The sequence below is a fragment of the Gorilla gorilla genome, chromosome 13 (assembly GCF_029281585.2).
Source record: "Gorilla gorilla gorilla isolate KB3781 chromosome 13, NHGRI_mGorGor1-v2.1_pri, whole genome shotgun sequence".
NCBI classification, from domain to species: Eukaryota; Metazoa; Chordata; class Mammalia; order Primates; family Hominidae; genus Gorilla; species Gorilla gorilla.
In genome coordinates, this window is record NC_073237.2 from 45,546,274 (window position 1) to 45,559,062 (window position 12,789).

General features: G+C 44.0%; 1 protein-coding gene across 4 annotated transcripts in view; it reads right to left on the reverse strand.

Annotated features, from left to right (window-relative positions):
- ADAMTSL1 (ADAMTS like 1) overlaps positions 1-12,789 on the reverse strand; it is a 443,211-nt gene that overhangs the window by 10,708 nt on the left and 419,714 nt on the right. For all 4 annotated transcript variants that reach the window (XM_063696342.1, XM_055351516.2, XM_063696343.1 and 1 more), the window contains 3 exons: positions 12,179-12,391; positions 10,492-10,672; positions 7,569-7,776 (listed from right to left, as the gene is read on the reverse strand). In XM_063696342.1, coding sequence (XP_063552412.1) covers positions 7,569-7,776; positions 10,492-10,672; positions 12,179-12,391 — 602 coding nt within the window. The remainder of the gene's footprint in view (positions 1-7,568; positions 7,777-10,491; positions 10,673-12,178; positions 12,392-12,789) is intronic.

Below are 12,789 nucleotides of genomic sequence, written 5' to 3' on the forward strand. Positions count from 1 at the left end.
TGGCCACATGAATGTCTTCTTTTGAGAACTGTCTGTTCATGTCCTTTGCTTGCTTTTTATGGAGTTATTTTCTTGCAAATTTTTTTAAGTTCCTCTTGACTGGATTTAGACCTTTGTCAGATGGATAGATTGCAAAATTTTTCTCCTATTCTGTAGGTTGTCTGTTCTCTCTAATGATAGCTTCTTTTGATGTGCAGAAGCTCTTTAGTTTAGTTAGAACTCATTTGTCAATTTTTGCTTTTGTTGCAATTGCTTTTGGCATCTACATCATGAAATCTTTGCCTATGCCTATGTTCTGAATGGTATTGCCTCGATTTTCTTCTAGGGTTTTTATAGTTTGGGGTTTTACATTTAAGTCTTTAATCCATCTTGAGTTAATTTTTGTATAAGGTGTGTGGAAGGGGTCCAGTATCAATTTGCTGCATACAGCTAGCCAGTTATCCAAGCACCATCTATTAAGTAGGGAGTCCTTTCTCCATTGCTTGTTTTTGTCAGGCTTGTCAAAGATCAGATGGTTGTAGGTATGTGATCTTATTTCTGAGTTCTCTATTCGGTTTCATTGGTCTATATGTCTGTTCTTATACCGGTACCCTCCTGTTTTTGTTACTGTAGTATAGTTTGCAGTCAGGTAGTGTGATGCCTCCAGCTCTGTCCTTTTTGCTTAGGATTGTCTTGACTACTCGGGCTCTTTTTCAGTTTCATATGAATTTTAAAATAGTTTTTTCTAATTCTGTGATGAATGTCAATGGTAGTTTAATGGGAATAGCATTGAATCTATAAACTCCTTTGGGCAGTATGGCCATTTTCATGATACTGATTTTTCCTATCAATGAGCATGAAATGTTTCTCCATTTGTTTGTGTCCTCTCTGATTTCCTCGAGCAGTGGTTTGTAGATCTCCTTGAAGAGGTCCCTCACTTCCCTTGTTTGCTGTATTCCTAGGTATTTTATTCTTTTTGTAGCAATTGTGAATGGGAGTTCATTCATGATTTGGCTCTCTGCTTGCCTGTTGTTGGTGTATAGGAATGCCAGCAATTTTTGCACATTAATTTTGTATCCTGGGACTTTGCTGAAGTTGCTTATCAGCTTAAGAAACTTTTGGGCTGAGACGATGGGATTTTATAGATAAAGGGTCATATCATCTGCAAACAAAGATAATTTGACTTCCTCTCTATTTGAATATGCTTTATTTCTTTCTCTTGCCTGATGGCCCTGGCGAGAACTTCCAATACTACATTGCCTAGGAGTGGTGAGAGAGGGCATCCTTGTCTTGTGCTGGTTTTCAAGGGGAATGCTCTCAGCTTTTTGCCATTCTCTATAATATCAACTGTTGATTTGTCAAATATGGCTCTTATTATTTTGAGGTGTGTTCCTTCAATATCTAGTTGGAGAGTTTTTAAGATGAAGGTGATATTGAATTTTATTAAAGGCCTTTCCTGTGTCTATTGAGATACTTGTGTTTTTTGTCTTTAGTTCTTCTTATGTGATGAATGACATTTATTGACCCAACCTTATATCCCAGGGATGAAGCCAACTTGATCATGGTGGATAAGCTTTTTGATGTGGTGCTGGATTTTCCAACTTGGTTCTGTTCTCCCTGTCTCTTTCAAGTACCCCAATCAGGCATAGGTTTGGTCTTTTTACATAGTCCCATATTTCTCAGAGGTCTTGTTTGTTCCTTTTCATTCTTTTTTCTCTATTCTTGTCTGCCTGTCTTATTTCAGAAAGATAGTCATCAAGTTCTGAGGTTCTTTCTTCTGCATGGTCTATTCCGCTATTGATACTTGTGATTGCATTGTGAATTTCTTGTGTTGTGTTTTTCAGCTCCATCAGGTCATTGTGCTCCTCCTCTAAACTGGCTATTCTGGTTACCAGCTCCTCTACTGTTTTATTGTGATTCTCGGCTTCTTTGCACTGGGTTACAACATGCTCCTTTAGCTCAGCGAAGTTTGTTATTACCCACCTTCTTTTTTTGAGACGGAGTCTCGCTCTGGCACCCAGGCTGGAATGCAGTGGCATGATCTCAGCTCACTGCAACCTCTGCTTCCTGGGTTCAAGTGATTCTCCTGCCTCAGCCTCCCGAGTAGTTGGGGCTACAGGTGCCCACCACAATGCCTGGCTAACTTTTTTTTTTTTTTTTTGATATTTTTAGTAGAGATGGGGTTTTACCATATTGGCCAGGCTGGTCTCAAACTCCTGACCTTGTGATCCGCCTGCGTTGGCCTCCCAAAATGCTGGAATTACAGGTGTGAGCCACCACACCCAGCCTATTATCCACCGTCTGAAGCCAAGTTCTGTCAATTCAACCATCTCAGCCTCAGCCCACTTCTGTGCCCTTGCAGGAGAAGTGTTGCATTCATTTGGAGGAGAAGAGGCACTCTGGCTTTTTGAGTTTTCAGCATTTTTGTTAATTCTTTCTCATCTTTGTGGGCTTATCTACCTTTGTTGAGGTTGCTGACCTTTGAATGGAGATTTTGTGGGGTCTTTTTCATTGATGTTGTTGTTATTGTTTTCTATTTAATAGGCCACTCTTCTGTAGGGCTGCTGCAGTTTGCTGGGAGATCACTCCAGGCCCTAGTTGCCTAGGTTTTCCCCTTACCTGGATGTATCACCAGTGAAGTCTGCAAAACAGCAAAGATGGCAGCCTGCCCCTTCCTCTGGGAGCTCTGTCCCAGGTGGGTACTGACCTGTTGCTGGCCCAGATGCTCCTATAGGAGGTGTCTGGAGACCCCTGTTGGGAGGTCTCACCCAGTCAGGAGGGATGGGATCAGGAACCCAGTTAAAGAATCAGTCTGGCTGTTTTTTTGGTAGAACAGCTGTGCTGTGTTGTGGGGAACCCTTCCTTGTCCAGACTGCCTGGACTCTCCAGGCAGTCCTGGGAAGGCTGAGTAACTGAAGTGCAGAGACTCACTGCCCCTTCCCCCGGGGGCTCTGTCCCAGGGACAGATCAGACATCTGTTAGTATAACCCTGGTTGGAGTTGCTGATATTCCCGCAGGGAGGCCAGATGGATCAGGGTCCCACTTAAACAATCATTCTGGCCACTATCTGGCACAGCAGGTGTGTTGTGAGGGACTTCCCCTCACCCGGGCTGCCAGGACTCACTGGAACTGGCAGGCTAGAACAGCTGGGTTGACCTAAGCACAGAAATGGTGGCCACCCCTCCCCCAGGAACTAATCTGTCTCAGGCAGTCTCCAGCCTGATGCACTCGGCAGGCAGCTGGACTTCCAGGCCAGTGGGTCTTAACTTCTGAGGTGCCATGTTAAGTGGGGCCTGCAGAATGATGCTGCTTGTCTGCTGGGATTCCCAGGGCCTGAGTCTGAAAGACTCCTGGGTCTCTGTGTGAGCCTGAGCAACTGCTCTGCTGAGACTGCACAGCTCTGTGTGTCAAACCCAAGGCCTTGGTTGCATTGGCTCACTAGGGGATCTCCTGATCCACTGATTGCAAAGATATGTAGGAGAAGTGTGGTTTCCTGGGTGGGGTTGTGCAATCACTTACCACTTCCCTTGGCTGGGGGGTGAAGGTTTTTTGGCTCTGTGCTGCTCCCAGGTGGGCCAGTGGCCTACCCAGCTTTTCTTCATTCTCCATGGGTCAAGTTGATTGCCTAGTCAGTCCCAATGAGAGAACCTGGATATTTCAGATGAAGGTGCCAAATTGACTCCCCATTTTCATTCCTCTCTGTGAGAGCTGTGGACTGCAGCTGCTTCTAATCAGCCATCTTGGCCCCTCCCCCTCTTTCTGCACTTCAAATATATAATTCCACTGCCTTCTGTCCTGCAAGGTTTCTGCTGAGAAATCAGTTTATAAAGTTATTGAGAATTTCTTGTACACAATGAGTTGCTTTTCTTGCTGCTTTCAAGATTCCCTCTTTGTTTCTTACTTAAGACTGATTTTAATCTTAATGTGGGTCCCTTTGGCTTTTTCAACTTAGAGTTTGTTTAGCTTCTTGGATTTGTAGATTCATGTCTTTCATCAAATTTGGAAAGTTTTTGGCCATTATTTCTGCAAATAATCTTTCAACTCCTTTCTTCTTCTGAGACTCTCAAAATGTATATGTTGGTTCACTTGAAGGTGTCTCACAACTCTTTTAGACTCTGTTTGTTTATTTTCTTCTATTTTTATTGGCCTATCTCAAGTTTGAAAATTCTTTCTGCTGCCTGCAAAATCTGCTGTTGAATCCCGCCAGTAAAATTTTCAATTCGGTTCTAGTACTTTCAGCTCCCAATTTAGCATATTTAAGATAGTTGTTTTAAAGCGTTTGTCTTTAATGTTCAATGCCTATGTTTATTTTCTTCCTTAAAATGGGCCATATTTTCCCATTCCTTTGTATGGCTTGTGATTTTATTGCTGAAAATTGGGCATTTGAAAAATAGCCATTTCTCCTACTCTCTGTAGACTGGCTCTGTGATTGGGCAATCCATCACTGATTAGCTGGGTATACTCTGAGCATAGTAATCAGTCTGAGGTGAAAGCGTAAGGTCTTCTCAGATCTTTTATGTGGTGTGTATGGGCCTTCTCCATATACATAGCTGCTTTTGAGTGTCTTAATTTCCCAGAGTCTCACTCAAGGCTGTCCTTGGGACTTTAGAGCGTCAGTTGCATAGAGGGTCAATCTCCACCCATAATCTCTTTTCCCAGGTGTCTGCAGGTCTGTGTCCCTTCTGCAGATTTCACAAGTAGTGGCTGCCACGTTGTTAAGATCAAAACCATGCCACATGGGGGAGGGGGTGGGGCAAGGATGAATGAAAATACCAGGAAATTTCCTATCATCTTAAAGATGGCTTTTTCTTTATTGGCTGTTTGCTTGGTTGCTGTAGAACTTGGGCTGTTTTCCAGAGCACTTATAAGGTTAGTTTAGCCAGTGTCTAGTTGTTTTTTTGATGCTTCTATAAGAGAACATGGACTTGGAGTGTCCTAATTTGCCATTTTGCTAATGTCCCTTGACTACACTGGGAATTCTTGAAGGAGTAATGTGTCCCTGGAAGCACTTATTTCCTCCACTCTCATTTGTAACTAAACCTATTGCTGGTTTGATTTCAGTGCCTACTTTTACACTGAAACTGCCATTCACAGAGTTACCAGTGACTGCCTGTCAGTCAAGTTCGAATATGCACTGTATGTATAAAATAAGGCCAATGCTTAATTTGTATTTTGTTTATTCTGTTGGATGTATTTTTGTTGGATGTATTTTTATACCATTGACTTCCTTCCTTCTGGAAAAAGCTCCTCCACTGGTCTCTGTGAATTTTCCTACTCATTAGGTTAATCTTTTTCCTCTTCTTCCCCCAGTTTAATTAGTGTTGTGTTCCTCAGGGTTCTGTCCTGTGCCTTTTCTTAATCTGATCCTTTCCCTCTCTCTGGGTGATACCATCTATGATTCTTAGCCACTACTTGTATACTAATGACTTTCAAATTGATAGTGTTTAGCACAGCTCTCTTTTAAGTCCCAGACCTATATGTGCAACTACTTAATGAGCATCTGTACTTAGATATCTCATACTAAACATGTCCCAAACAATTCCATATAGCAACAATCCACCCTCTTTTTTTTCTGTATTCCTATCTAGTTGTTCAATTCAGAACCTCCAGTCAAATTTTGACTTCCTTCCTTTCTCTTATCCCTGACATCCAATGGATCATGGAAGCCATGCGAATCACGCTTATAAAGAGGAAATGGATTCCTCTCCATTGGTACTGCTCAATACCTTCATTCTCATCACTATAATTGCTCACCTAGATTAGGTTTCTCTTTCTGTAGTCCTTTCACTTGCCAATTTGATCACTATACTGCAGACAGCATACCTTTAAAAAAAAAAAAAAAAAAAAAGACAGGGTTTTGCTCTGTCACCCAGGCTGGAGTAGTGAAAGTGGTATGATCACAGCTCGTTGCAGCTTCAACCTCTTAAGTGATCCTTCTGCCTCAGCCTCCTGAGTAGCTGAGATTACCAGCATGAGCTGTTGTGCCTGGCCAGACAGTAATCTTAAAAGTCTGATTGTGCCATTCCTTCTTAAAAATCTTTGTAGTTGCACTTACAATAAAATCCAAATTCTTTGTACAGCATACAAGACCCTTTTATGGTCTTGCACCTGCTTTCCAGGCCATATTTCTATTTCTATTCTGTCACCTCATTCTCCTGCAAATATTGTGGGCTGCTTTTCCCTTCATTTCTTCACACATGCTTATATGGGACACATTCCCCTCCCAAGACAGGTGTCCCATAAATGTATGTTGGATTAAAAGGAGAAAGCTGAATTATTACATGAAGCCAGATTGTTGGAGCTAAGAAGGTGGTCTTAGTTTTACTTGGACTAAAATCAGCATGGTTTTCATAGACTTCATGAAGGTAGGCAGAAGAAAAAACATTTGCATAACACTATTCCAAAAGGATTTTTTTCTGTCTCACAGGAGTGGAATGTGGAGGTTTGAGAAGCATCTACAGTTTGAAGCACAATATCAGCAATATTATCAGCAGAAAAACATCAACAGGATTGTGAGATGAAGCATTTGTCTGCAATCTGTAATGCCTCAAGCCTTGCTACTCTTTCAAGTGTAGCCCTTGGACTAGCAGCATTGATGTTACCAGAAGTTTTGAGAAATTCAGCATCCCCAGTTCTACCTCAGACCTACCATATTGGAATTTGCATCTTTAATAAGATTCCCAGGTGATTCACATTAAAGCTTGACAGGTACTGGCCTGGAGGGTTGTAGAAAAAAGGAGGAGGGGGTGAGTTTTTTGAGGGGAGGGAATGGAGAAAGGGAGCAAGACCTATGTATTTTTCTCTGTTAGGAAACATAATCACTGGTGCGCCATACATCCCTCCTTGAGTGACCTTGATGACACAGTGCAGAAACATCTGTCATTTGTAGCCGGATCTGTTTGCTATTATAATTTTACAAACTGCCAATAAGCCTCGAGGGCCCGGAACCAGAGCTGTCTTGAGATGAATGTGACCTATGAGAAGCAGGCTTTTCCAGGTAGGAGAAAGATGATATTCCCCCTGGCAAAGGGAGCTCATGCCTGTTTGATTATGAAGCATATACATTATGTCACTGGAAATAAGGAGGGGTTAGTAGAAGCTCCAGAAAGGAGTCTCCAGCTAGGCATGTTGATTGGCTAGCATTGAGCAGTAGCTTCAGCTTACCTGGGACACAAATGGCTTACGAGATGGAACGTGAACTCTATGGCCAAAAACATTTGATTTTCATTAAAGATGGCCACAGTGTGTTAACTTAATAGAAAGTCGCCGGTGATTGTTTTCCAAAGGACACATCTGGGGGTGGGAGTGGAGGACATAAATATAATAATGTATAGATGGCCAATTATAAGATGTTTTGAGTTGCTGACTGCCTAAAAACATTCATTCAATCACATTGGTTCATAGAATTACACAAAGAATTAAAAGCCTGCTGCTCTGGGGGTGTCTCAGCTGGACAACCAACAAAAGCTATGCCTGGCCTATCAGAATGTGAAAGGAGGAGGTGGCAGTGATAGCATTTCACTTCCTACTGTGGCAGGGTCCATTCCTTTAGATTTAGCTTTCAAATAACAACCTCTTTGGCTCCTCACCTGGCCCCAGCTGGAGAAGGCCCACTCCACACACAGCTGCTGGTTACAGGCCTGGGTGTCCACAGGCCGCTTGGCGACCTGGGTGCACATGTCATTGGACACAGGGGTGGAGATCCCAGAGGCTTTCAGCTTTTGACAGGTCACCCTGCGGGTCTGGACACCTCCCCCACAGCTCCGGGTACAGGCAGACCAGGAGGTCACCATCCACCTGGGGAGAGGAAGAAGTGTCAGGAGAGCCCTAAAGGGACAGGCCCTGGGGAAAAGAGACCTCCTCCCCCCCGACATCCCTGCTCTTGCCACTAATTTGGGGCCAAGGCCCTTTTTACAGTATTTACTTGGAAAGATGATTGATAGGCTGAAAAATGACTCCTCCAAAAGATATCCATGTCAAATCCCTAGTGCCTGTGAATGCTATGTGGCAAGGTTCTTTCCAGATGTAATTATGGACTTGAGATAAGATTATCTTGGATTATCTGGCTGGGCCCTAAATGCCTGCCATAACAAGTGTTCATACAGAGAGGTGGAGGAGGAGACAATGTGACCATGAAGGCTGAAGGTGGAGTGACGTGGCCATAAGCCACCTGGGGCCACCAGAAGTGGATTCTCTCCTAGAACCTTTGGAGGTGATGTGATCCTCCTGATAGATACCTTGATCTTGGACTTTTGGCCTTCAAACTTGTAAGAGAATAAATCTGTTGTTTTGTAACTGCAGTGTTGGTACTTCCTAAAGGAGATCCAAGCATGTGACAGGAGAGACAGTTGTTCTAGGGAAGTCAGATCCAAATTTGTGGCACCTCCTGACCCGGAAAGTAATCTGGGCCGAAGTCAGATCCAAATTTGTGGCACCTCCTGACCCGGAAAGTAATCTGGGCCTCACGGAAGTCAAGGTTTTGTCTGGTAGTGCTCAGTATATACTTCCTGCTGCACATTTTGGTTAATCTCTCAGAAACAGGTAAAGCTCCATCTCTTGGCGTGACTGCGTGACAGTCTACAGGTCTTATACCTCTCAGAGGGCTGCATATGTGGTAGAAATAGTTGTTCTCTGAATGTTAGGCTCCAAAAGTGAGACTGTGACCAATGGACTTTTCTCACAAAGCCAACCTGTAAACTAGGAACACTCTGAAATCCTTGGTCCATATACAGACATGCAGGGATTCTTGTTGCATGTGTGCACCCTGTGATAATTCTCAAAGAGAAGGAGACAGCTGCACCCTGTGATAATTCTCAAAGAGAAGGAGACAGCTTGGGGAAATCGCGAGACTGTTGCTCATGTAATCTAGAACAAAAAAAATCCCACTCTTTGGTTTTAGTGATGGAGAAAATTTATCTAACAAAATGGTTAAAACAGCTACCTGGGTCACAGCAGGGTTACCCAGTTGTATCTCAAAGAGACAACCAGGGCAACACTTGTTCACATGCAAAGAAGGATACTAAGTGTTCAAAATGTCTGGCAGGCAAACGGGTCAAAGGTGAACCTATGGCTACGTCCTAGCCAAGCGGCACCGCATCTGGCTTTCAGGAGAGGCATGTAGCAGGGAAGGGAGCAAATTCCTCCTATATCTGGACTGTGACTTATTTAGTTTTGTGGCCACTTCCCTGCTCTTTTGCCTTGTGGAGGGATGACTGAATGCAGATTTCCAACCCACAGGAGGAGAGCCACTTAGGAAGCAGGCAAGAGGTGTTTAAAAACTCCTGGGGGCATTGAAATCCAAGAAAACAGAGCCATTATTATTTCATTTGCAGAAGTAAATTAAGCTGATTGACTCCGACCATCACCAAATCAAGTCAAAAAGTTCCTGGCACGTCAAAGATCTCTTCTTCATTTTGCACAGCTTGGCAAGGGCAGTTTTCCAGCCTCTTATATCCCTGGTGAATGTCAGGCCTGCATTACCATCAACTTTTATTTCCAAATATACGTTTCAGCAATTTCTCAGGAGCTGGGGTGGGGGGTTTGAGAAAGGAGAGGGCCAGGCTATGTTACAGTTCAGGAAGGGTATAAAAGGACATTAATCATTCCTGTGGAAACCTTCCCGTCAGCAAGTCAAACTGCTGATATTAATGAGCATGTTTCATATTTCATTCAGTCTCTCCTGGTTTCAGCTGCTCCTTATGACTCAGCTGGCAAAACAGAAAGCAGTTGCCTAAGTATTGTATGAAAGTCCTACAGATAGGTAGTAAAGGGGCATTTGAGAGCTGAGCCACATCCCCCCAGGTTCTCAGCACCACACCAGTGCCAACTCCAAGCCCATCTATTATCCATTTAACTACTGCTGAGGACAGAGGATGAAGTGCACAGGGGGACTCATAGCCTCTTGAAGCATGAGGAAGGTGGCAGAGGCTTTAGGTGTCATTCTGGGCCACACAAGGGACCCAAATGCAGAGCATGAGGCTACTATCAGAAACAGAGATTTGTTCCAACTTTAGTGAGACGCAAGCCTTTGTAGAAAAGAGGAAGATAAGATTTCCCCAACTGAACTGGAATACTGATTAGCATGGGTATTTAAGGTTAGACTTGGAGGGTGGGCAGAACCCAGTAATCGTTGTTTCCTCAGCCCTTCGATTGAAAAGACATTGCTTTCTACAAACAACTCAGAGTCAGTTGATTACTGTAGGATGGGGGGCGTCTATGGCTTGCCAGGGCCTGGGAAGCTCTTGCTCCCTGAACAGACCCTGTTAGGGACTTGGGAAACCTGGTTGGCCATTAGTGGGGTGAGGAATAAACAAAGCTGAGAGAGGTGGCATAGTCTGAGGATATTTTCAGCAAGGTGGAGAGGCCTGATAAGCCTGTGCCTAGAGGGAAGAACAGCTCCTTGGCTGGCATCTCTCCCTGCACAGTGCTACTGAAGGGCTGGCCATTGACTTCGCTAAAAGGGAGGGCTCATCCTACGGTGGGGAGGTCTGAGCCAGTGTCCGCTGCACTCACCGAGAAGGGCAGTCTCTCCGGTTGCACGCGATGGGCTGCACCGCAGGGCGAACCTTCCCTGCGCAGTGGGCAGGGTTGACCTCCGTGCTGTTCAGCAGGCACCTCAAGCGGGGCTGCTGAACCCCCCGGTTACCACAGGAGGCTGAGCAGGTTGCCAGTCTGTCCACAGACCACCAGTAATCTGTCATGGGAGGAGAAGCAGAGTAGAAAAGAATATAGCATAATTGCCCACACTCTGAATTCCTTCTGAGCAGGGCAGGGAGAAGGTGACAGGGGTGGATTTGTGGCCTGAAGGAGAGGAGCTATTATAAATGAGGCCCTGCTCCTCGCCGGGAACCATTCCCGAACTATTTGGGGAAGTCACGTGGTCTCTAGGGGCCTCAGCCATGAAATGAGTACAGTGAACCTCACCTCACCAAGTTATTGTGGGGACAGGAAATAATGAAAGTAAAGTAGCTCAGTGCCTGACATAAAAGAGTGCATAATTAATGCCACAGGTCATCTTATTTTTAAAGATATTGGCTACAGTACTTTTTTTTCCTCATTGGTTCACCGGAAAGTGACTTTGTTTTCTACAAAGATACATAAATATAGCAAATACTTAACCATCACAGTACAGATTTGAGCTGGACTTTGCAAATGTTACCCAAAAGAGCCTATGCAGAGAGTGCCTATTTACATGAGACAATGATGTCAGTAAGAAAGCCAGTTGCTTTGGGGGTCTGGGACTCACTGATTGATAGGTCAGATGGTAAATTTTGAGTGCTTATTTGCAAAGTTGCATATTACAAGTCTTGCAAATAGGTCCTGGCTTCTGGTTTTCAGCAGAGACTAGTTGGCTGGCAAGAAAATTTGTTTTCCTGTCTGAAAAGCCAAATGGTGAAGGAGGATATTTAAGAAGAAAACTTAACTGCTTAGAAAAATTTCCCTCCTTTCTTCATCTTTTTGTGCCATATTGGCACAGAACTCTGTCCCTTCCCATCACATCCTTCATTTTGGAATACATCACACATAGGTCACAGGTCGAACAAGCCTATGGAAAACACTATAAGAAGGCCAGTTTCCCTCTTTCCCACTGATTGGGCCTCATTTACAACTCTTTCTTGGTGCAGTGAAGGCCAGGCCCCACCCAAAGGCTTTCTGACCTGCCTGTTTTCCTGGAAGGTTAATGCATGAGCCATGTGGGCTTCGCAGTCTGTTCTTTGCCAGGGCCAAATGAAAGGTGCCTGGAAAGCCCTCAGCTTAGACTAAAGCTGAAGACTCTTCAGAATGATCAGCAGGCACTGGCATCAGGCCTGTCTCTCCAGGCAGGAGGCAGTAACCAAACAGGCTACTCTGTGTGTGTGAGATCTGTACTAGTTAAATCAGCATAAAAGAATCACATCTGACTTTGATATATAGTGGTGTTTCCATGGTCCTGAGCAACAGCAGCATTAAAAGCAGAAGGGCCTATTTATGAAGGCAGCACTGGCTTTTTCAGGTTCTGCTGGGATGGGGCATGATGGCTCTTCTGAAGGGCCATGTTGACAGAAGTAGGGTCTCACTGTATGGAAACATGGCATGGCTTTGGTTTTCATGCCTTGAGTACCACTGGAGATCAGAAATCTCTTTGTTCTGCTAGATAGTTAGATTCCCAAGTGGGCTTTCTTGTTCAAGTCCAGTATGCAAAGTCTGCAGGGTTTCTTACCTTGGATCACTAAAGATGCCTTCTGCATGAGCACTCCTGCCTCATTCTGAGCAAGGCAGCTGAATTCCCCTTGAGACCCACCGCTAAGGTTTGCAACTTGAAGGATCTGTCCAGCTGCCAAGATGTGATGCGTCAGTCCTGTGGCAGTGACAATTGGCTGACCACCATGAAACCAGGTGATATTAGGGACAGGGTGACCTTTGATGGGGCAGCCTAGAAGGAGAGGAAAAGAAGTAAGCCTTAGTAAAGCCACAAGGAACACACTGCTGGTGCACTGGTTTACTGTCTCTGTGGCTCTAGAAATTGTACACACAATGTGGCCTTGTCCATGGAATTTTTATTACATTTGCCATTCCTGAGCAAACAGGAGATGTTTTTATTCTCTGAATTTCTAGGAGGGTGACTATGATTCATTCAATTAAGTAAAATTATTGGATAACAAAAGTACCTATTTCTGTTTATGTCCCTATACTAACTTTTAAAAAACATACAATTAATCTTCATTCATTGAACAGTTTTTTCAAGGTAAGTAGTTCTTATAGTGATTTTTTTCTGACAGAAATTTCTTCTTCAAATACGATATGTTGGGAAAAAATACCATACTATATAGT